Below are 8,741 nucleotides of genomic sequence, written 5' to 3' on the forward strand. Positions count from 1 at the left end.
GTGGTTCCAGGAAGGAGATTATCTGTTGGATAATGATTGATAAAGATATTAGTAAATTAATAGAAATAATTTGTAGAGAATTATAAGATAATTATTGAATGAAGTCCACTTTGAGAAATTCATAATATGCCTATAAATTCATTTGCGTTCCACTACACTTTTCATCCACAATCACACCTTTGTCTCTTTCTCGGTCTACTACCATTCCAAATTTCTTATTCTCTGTTCAGATAACTGGTTCTCGAAAGAGTTAGGCTAGAAATGGCCGACTTGTCGTATAATATGAAGTGTAGTAGACGTCTACAAATGTGTCTACTTCTGGTCTGTTGTTTATCTGTAATTGGGATGTCAATGGGTGCTACACCACCGAAGGCAGTGAATGTGCCATTCTCAAAGAACTATATGCCTACATGGTCCCCTGATCACACCAAGTATTTCAATGGTGGGAAAGAGATTCAGCTTCACCTTGATAACTGGACGGGTATGTATATATACTACTAGCTGTACTACTTCTTTTTTTGCCACTCGGCGTCTTGTTACAGATGAACTAGCTCTCTAACACATACTTGTAAATCAAATGCAGGTGCTGGGTTTCATTCAAAAGAATCTTATTTGTTTGGATACTTCCACATGCACATAAAGTTGGTAGCAGGGGACTCGGCTGGTACTGTAACTGCATTTTTTGTAAGTAATTCGTTTCCATAAAAAAAATTGTGCCTGTCATACTGATTCTTCCGCTAAGATATTAGTATATTCTGACGACGAAATTAATTAATGAATGCAGCTATCTTCAAACAATAATGAACATGACGAGGTAGACTTTGAGTTCTTAGGGAACATGACGGGGCAACCCTACATTTTGCAGACGAATGTCTTCACAGGTGGTAGCGGTAACAGGGAGCAGCGGATCAACCTCTGGTTCGACCCAACCGCCGCCTACCACACATAGTCCGTCCTCTGGAACGATTATCACATCACGTAGGTGTTGGATGATTCTCCAATTAATGCACCCTATCCATGTCAAGTTATGTGATCTGTTTAATTTTTACTAACATTCGAAAGCAAATTTATGTGCACAATCCAGATTCTTCGTGGATGATATCCCAATCAGAATTTTCAAGAACAATCAAAAACTAGGAGTGAAATATCCTTTCAACCAACCCATGAAGTTGTACTCAAGTTTATGGAATGGCGAGGACTGGGCAACCAGGGGTGGACTCGAAAAGACTGATTGGTCAAAAGCACCTTTTATAGCTTCCTACAAGGGATTCCACATTGACGGTTGCGCAACATCAGTGAATGCCAAATTCTGTGCAACAAAAGGGAAGATGTGGTGGGATCATCAGAAGTATCGAGACGTTGATGCTGCTCAGTATAGGAGGCTCATGTGGGTTCGTAGGAAATTCACAATCTACAACTACTGTACTGATAAGGTCAGGTTCCCCAAAATGCCTATCGAGTGCAAAGCAGACAAGGATGCTTAATTGGACACCCTTCTTTATTCGAAAAAAATGTACTCTTGATTTCCCGTTCCATTTTTCATTTCATTGATTCTATTTGTATTGTGTATCTATTATTTGTCTGTCCACATTATTTTCCCCCCTAATAAAATTTGTATGTATTGATTCTAGCTGTATGCTTGTAATTGATATCATTTTTCTAACTTAGCATATCACATTTTTCTAATAAAATTCACCAGCACATAAAATGGCTCAGACCTGCCTCGTTAAATTTAAGTTCAGAACTTCAGATACTGTCAAAGAGTAGAACTCTGTACAAAAATGTGACATTCAATCCACAAAAACTCAACTTACATTGTCAAAGGGCGTGGTGTCGAGAACATATATCTAAAACAAATGACCTATGACTTTGCTAAATATAAACGTAGCGAGTGACTATACAAAAACTGATTTAGCCTACTGCATCTTTAAATATGACCCCATTCTGTCACATTAGAATGAGTTGTTGTCCGTAAGATTAAATAAAAACCAAGAGTAATTTACTGAACTGCTGCTGTATCTACCAACTGCCCCAACCTGAACCTGTGGTTATTGCTGGTGGTGGCGATTCATTTGAACGTGCAAGAGGACTTCCCCGCTGAGAGATAATGATATGAAAAAAAAATTTGGTTAGATATCAAAGGAAAGAAAACTCACTATGAAGCAGACACGGAGAGGGAGGGAGGGATTTCTTACCTGACATTGTGGACTGGTTCCTCTCGAGCCAGGATTTTGATTGCCCCAACTTTCCCAACCTGACCCTGTGGTCGGAGATGCAGGGGCTTTATTTGAACGTGCAAGAGGAGTTCCCTGCTGAGAGATGATCCGCAAAACAGTTGGGTTATATATCAAATGGAAAAATCACTACGAAGCATGCATACAAGGTTAGGATAAACGGAGATTTCTGACCTGGGCTTGTGCAGTGGTTCCCCATGAGCCAGGATTTTTTTCACCCCAGGTGCCCCAACCCAAATCTGTGTTCGGTGATGCTGATACTGAGGCTTCATTTGAACGTGCAAGAGGCGTTCCCCATGAGGCAGGATTTTTTTCACCCCAGGTGCCCCAACCTGAATCTGTGTTCGGTGATGCTGATACTGAGGCTTCATTTGAACGTGCAAGAGGAGTTCCCCATGAGCCATGATTTTTTTCACCAGAGCTGCCCCAACCCGAACCTGTTTTAGGTGATGCTGATACAGAGGCTTCATTTGAACGTGCAAGAGGAGTTTCCCGTGAACCAGGATTTCCGTCTTCCCAGCTATCCCTGATACGATTAAAGGATAAATAGTCAAGTTATGGGTTATGTTAAAGAAAAATGGAATCAAATTCTTAAAATGACTTTAACACTTCAGTATATTTCTTATTGACAATTGCGAATGATTCAATTTGAAACCCCAAAGACAAATAATGCACTGGTATGATTGACTTCAACCACATTAAACTCGAAAAAAAATCTTATGATCATTGTACCTGGCTGGAGTAGCAGCAGCATAAGGATCCCAAGCTTGATCACGCATGGGGGTCCGGATACCGATCTGTATCTGTGTTTCTATAGAGATATTCACCAAAAAAAGTAAATTCTTCATGTATTGGAAATAATTTCTGAATTCCAAAACAATCAAAGTAGGAAAGTGAGCATACCTCCTCCTTGATCTCTTGATGGAGTCATACATGGGCGCAGTGGAGTTTGTGCTCGATGCATGGGTGTTTCACTTCCAATACCACGCTGAGGTGTTTCACTGAACCACAAATGAATAGATTTTGACAAAGTATTATAAACAAACAGAAAATGTAAACGAAACAAAGAAAGCAAACAAGATATAATAATCAATCATTACCAGAATGACGTAGAAACAGCCATGTTATCAGAGATCTCGTTACGTTTAACTGCATGTTTACCAGGAGATGATATTTAAACAAACTGAAGAGAACATAACCACAGTAAAAAATGACTTAATATCTCCTGTCGGGGAATACTTTCCTGTAACAGTTTTCATCTGAGATTCCAGTTCAACTCGAACTAATTGGCCATTAACACTTACAACACGACCACGGCATCCCTTGTAGTTACCAACACGAATTTTAATGGTAGTGCCAACAAATGAATCATACCCTCGTCGTCCACCTGTATGTCTTCCTCCAGCTGCATCATAGTTTACGAAGACAGTTGAGGAATTTCTTTTTATCAGAAAACAAGTAACAGATTTCTAACAAACATGACAAATAGATAAACCCAGAAGGTATGAAAGAGAATCAAAGGCCAAATATCAAATTTCAATACATAATAACACAATCACTAAAATGTCAGAAACATACAGTTAAATGGAGGTCCTCCTCTAGGACATCTTCTTGGTGAAGGGGGAATATGAGCCAAGTCTCTAGAAGCTCCATATCTAGGGGGAGGGGAAACAACCTGTAAAAGCAGTTATGCAAGTAAGATCGCAATTAACAGAAAACTTGCAGAAATTTCATTACAGCAAGAGGGAGTGGAAAATTAAATAACCTTGTATTTATATACCATATGCTAAATGTATCAAGACATATACCTGTACGAATCTAACTTGAAGATCTTACCTTGGAATGAGAGCCGCCCATTACTATACAAGACTGTGCTTTTGCACAAATATAACCAGCATGCTCCATGTGATGACGGTCTTTTATGAACAATATTCCTTTCAGTATATGTTCAACAGGACCTTGTTTCCCCTAATAATAACAATTAAAAAAGTTAGTACAGCAATGAAGCAAGGGAATCCTTCGAGCTCACATAAGAAATTTTTGGAAGAATTATACTTAAAGAACTTACTTTGCAAGGACCCATGAGAATCTTCACAACATCTTTAACAGACACAGTATTTTTCCATCGATCTTGAGCAGTATTCTTCCTCTCAATCTTGTATTTGATCTCCCTCAACTTCACTAGTACGACCTCAGGTCTATCTGGATCTCCCTTCAGTATGTGGAGGGCTTCACTCTCTAACCGTATAATTACCCCAAAACTCATGTTACTGCACCAAATTATGATACGTATAAGAATATAATGACGCAGAACAGTAAGAGCTGTACTACGGCAATGTTGATAAAAGCTGCAGTATCAAGAGTTAACATTTGCTTACTCAAGCATGACAAGGTCGTGAAGCTCATAATCCCCAATTCTGGTAACTCCAGATGTTACTTCAGAGCTGTCCACGACGTGGTCAGCAAAGACACGGATCTAAACACAAACAACGCGTTTATTATCAATCTATAAGTGTTCAGACTGTTGCTAGTCCTCAACGTCAATTATTTGTCTGTTGAAAAAAGTTCAGGGGAGATATCACTTACATTTTCCTTAGTAGCATCAGATATGATGACGAGTACATTACTGTTAACCGTAATAACCATACCGGTTGCACCTTCATGAGCACCAGAGACAACCTTCACATGATCCCCAGGCTTGAAATATTTGCTAACATATTTTCCATTCACAATAACTGTTGTCTGCAGAACATGGATACATTTAAAAAAGCTAGACGTTTCTCACTAACTTTTTTCATGCAGATAAACAAATAGAATAAACAGGGATAAGTGTTTACATGCAAGTCCTTCCTTTTTGGTCTGATATGGACATTATCTTCATCAACTTTTTCAACCCATCCCATCAGATTCATCAGATCTCCTTTGACAACAATAACAGCATCACCCTTCATGAAGGGGCATTTTCTCCCATTTGCAACTGAAGTGGACATGGACATAATCCCCCCAACTCCTTGTCCAGGCTCAGAAAACTTCTGAAGCTCATCAAAAGATGGTTGAATATTCTGATAACTTATTGATTTCATGGATAGTGTTTTATATAGGAAACCTTCGCTAAACATCTTTCCATCAAACACATCAAAGTGCATTCTAGTGCTTCGTCCCCTTCTAGTGTCTACTGGTATATTAAGCTTCCTACAGTGAGAACAAACAAGTAAGCTCTACGTAATAAAATAATAAACAAGTTCAAAGCACATGAAATTGAAACACCCTCTCAACTGATGAAGTATAGATATTACCTCGCTTCATTTATGTTTATGAGACGTGGAGTGGGGACAATTGCCTTCTTCGTGACTCTTCTACCTTCCTGAATTGTAAGTAAAAATTGAATAACGATAACCAAACAAACATTCTCCAAGTTGTCAAATAGAATAGCAATGGAGACAAAAATATGTAGCAAGGACAATTAACTGACAAACAGGACCCCAAGTAAGGAAGTAATAGGTAAAGAAATGATTGAAAAAAGCTCGCGAGGCATCACAGAGAAGGATCTACAATCTCCTAGCTCAAAGCAGAGAAATCTATAAATCAACAAGTTAAAAGTAGGTTGATGACTATATCTAATTTCAGTCCCTCATATGATAAGTCCACTGGTGGTCTGGTTATATTAGTTGTCGTAAAGAAAAAATTGCTTGTAGCACAGAAGATCCTAAAAGGTCTGCATGCCTAAAAATTGACAATATGTTTTCCCACAAGGACAAACATATCCACAAACACGAACATAGGTTACTGCCTATGAGATGCACAGACATATTATCAAGAGCCTTCCAGTGGCTTCTTTTTGGCAATCAATTAAAAGAATAAATTTTTAACATACCAATTTATCAGCAATGGCTTGTAAATCAACCCTTGGAACTAGCTTGACCATAACCCTTTGACGCATATCTAACACATTAACAACCTGATGAAAAGCAAGTCAGGAGGTTAGACGGGAAGATCAAGGCAAAGTAAACCATGAAAAGTGGCCTAAGAGTACCTTTGCAAGATCCCCTTTATATATCCCAATCTTCACTCGTACCCACATATCTTTTACGATATCCATGGTTTTGCCTTTTACTGTAAGCACGTCACTCATTTCTTTAATCGGAACAAGCATTACTTTTGTAGTATTCAACATTTTGAGACCTTTGCAAGCCTGACACAGAAACACAATCAGTAGTAATCCAACTTTTACAGATGAACACAACCTACAAGAGTATGCATTACCGTATACCTCTTTAACATGGGCCTCCTTATCAGCCTCAATGTATACATAATTCTTGAGATAATCGAGAGCAATAGCAGATCTTATATTCATCCCATGACCTTGATCAATACACTTTTGCATGAGGCAAAAAGCTGCCTCTCGCTCACGACCAATCTAGTTGGGGAAAGCACAACATTGTTAAGCAAATACTACCAAGCAGAAGATGAAGCAACACAAACAGAAGAAAAAAAAACAGTTCTTACCGCACATTTCACTATCCACAACTTGGGATCCTTAACTGACGGCAGAATTGCTTGTTGCTCAACATCATTGGTATCTTCAGCATAATCTCCGGAATTATCTTCGTAGCGTTGGTATCGCTCTTGAACTATTCTCTCATATTCCGCGACATCAATTTCCTCATCCCCTCTGTCTAACCAATGAGGGTGTTCCATCCTTCTGCCAACACCTCTTTCTTGAGGTATTTCATCACTATGATCTATAAATGGTTCACCTGCAACCAAATTGTTCACAACCCATCATCCGTATAAACAATACCCTGAGTACTAGTTAAAGATATAGCAATTCTTAGGAGAAACTCTACAATTTCTTGAACTTGCATACGAATTTACGCTCAAAACAAAGTTCCACTAATTCCAGTTCAAAATTCTACTAAAATCTATTCCTCAAAGTGACCAGAAACCCTAAAACTGCTAAAACTGATTGAGAGGCATCACCACAATCCCTAATTTAAAAGACCATTTAAGGAATTGAAATGAACATTATGCAGAACCTAAACCTCGCAAAAAGTGTTTTTTTTTAATCTTACCTTCATAGTCTTCTCCATCTGTTGATTCATATTCATCCTCATCGTCAACCTCTGCTTGATCATCAAAGAAAGCCGCCACAACTCTCTTTTTCTGTCTCGAATTCCCATCCCGCTCCTCATCATCGTCATCTTCATCCTCCTCATCATCATCATCATACCGCCTTCGTTTTTTACTCGAACCAGCACCACCACGGCTTCTCCCACCGCCATTACTCTTCCCGCCGCCGCCGCCGCCGACGCCGCCCCCTTTACCACTTCTACTATAACCTCTTGATTCATAAGCCTCTACATCAAACTCCTCATCTTCTTCCTCATCCTCCTCCTCCAGTTCTTCTACTTCATCATCGTACTCCTCTTCATCATCTTCTTCTTCTCCATCGCCGCGGTGATGAGCTAGGGTTTTGCCTTTCGACATTTTCGCACTTCGCTCTGCAAGTTTACTCTGCTTTTGTGAGTTTTCTCTCGAAGAGTTTTGTTTAGTACTTAGGTTTTGAGTGGTTGAGGATCATGTATTTATACTAGTTTAGTTAATATGTTTAGAATTTCAAAATTGATTTGAAAAACATTTTGGGATCCGATGGAGTTCGGTAATACCAAGAGGCCCAACTGAGGATTTTCCCGCTATAATCGGGGCTGTTTGGATGGTTTTTTAACGTGGGAGCTGACTTTTTTGACTTAATTTATCCCACCTAGGAAGAAACGGTTTGTTGTTTGGTTTTTGGATGTTTTGATTCATGGGATTTGCCTGACCTTTTACCCTGCGATGAACATACAATAGTTATTGGCAACAACTTAGATTCACTTCACTTTAAGCACGGAGTTATGCTTATGCTACATGATTTTTTTGTGCAAATCATTTTAAAACAGTTTTGAATGATTGAACCTACCGGCGTGGATTGTAAATACCATTTTTTACTTTGTTCTTGTCAAAACCGTTGAAAGCAGCTTCTAAGAGCAAGCACTATGCCAAGGGGGTTCCACCCTCCTTCTCCGCGTATCAGGAAAATAATACATGTTGGGAAAAATGCCAAGGAAATATGATATTTCCCTATTGCCTTCACGAGTATGGGGAACGAAGTAGGTAAATAATTCATGATAAATACTTTGTATTTACCCAAGGTAGAGACTAAGTGTTTGCCAGAAGAAACTTTTACTTTATTTTTCTGATTGGAAGAAAAGCATTTATAGTAAATAACAAGTGCACAAATAAAAAGAGAAATATAGAAGATAAACTCAAGAAAAAAAAATACACTAACAATAAATAGAATAAAATATAATATTTTAGATCGGGTGCGCTAGGATGGATGGATGGTGGCCAAGTACGGGGACGTTTAACATTATGTTGATTCTTCCGTTAAACTGCTAAATTTGGTGCTCTCCTATAATGGCCCTTTTAACTTTAAATTTATCATTATTATAAACCTCTTTCATTAAA

The 8,741-nt window shown here is 38.7% G+C and overlaps 1 protein-coding gene and 1 pseudogene across 2 annotated transcripts; one reads left to right on the plus strand and one right to left on the minus strand.

Moving 5' to 3' along the window:
- Nucleotides 1-207: 207 nt before the first annotated feature.
- Nucleotides 208-1,484, plus strand: LOC113277862 (annotated as a pseudogene).
- A 215-nt stretch (nt 1,485-1,699) lies between these two features.
- Nucleotides 1,700-7,888, minus strand: LOC113282869 (putative transcription elongation factor SPT5 homolog 1). 2 transcript variants are annotated; one of them, XM_026531973.1, is made up of 19 exons: nt 7,307-7,888; nt 6,741-6,991; nt 6,505-6,651; nt 6,268-6,426; nt 6,109-6,192; nt 5,531-5,598; nt 5,072-5,426; nt 4,821-4,976; nt 4,613-4,710; nt 4,303-4,504; nt 4,071-4,202; nt 3,813-3,909; nt 3,478-3,639; nt 3,335-3,383; nt 3,138-3,235; nt 2,967-3,045; nt 2,409-2,760; nt 2,196-2,309; nt 1,700-2,097 (listed from the first exon to the last, which is right to left on the minus strand). In XM_026531973.1, the coding sequence occupies exons 1-19, from the start codon at nt 7,719-7,721 to the stop codon at nt 2,020-2,022; spliced, it is 3,096 nt and encodes a 1,031-aa protein (XP_026387758.1). In that variant the 5' UTR covers nt 7,722-7,888; the 3' UTR covers nt 1,700-2,019. The 2 variants fall into 2 exon arrangements, with proteins under 2 accessions (XP_026387758.1, XP_026387757.1); XM_026531972.1 differs by having other exon boundaries at nt 2,196-2,312.
- Between the last annotated feature and the right edge of the window lie 853 nt (nt 7,889-8,741).

This window comes from Papaver somniferum, chromosome 5 (assembly GCF_003573695.1).
Source record: "Papaver somniferum cultivar HN1 chromosome 5, ASM357369v1, whole genome shotgun sequence".
NCBI lineage: Eukaryota > Viridiplantae > Streptophyta > Magnoliopsida > Ranunculales > Papaveraceae > Papaver > Papaver somniferum.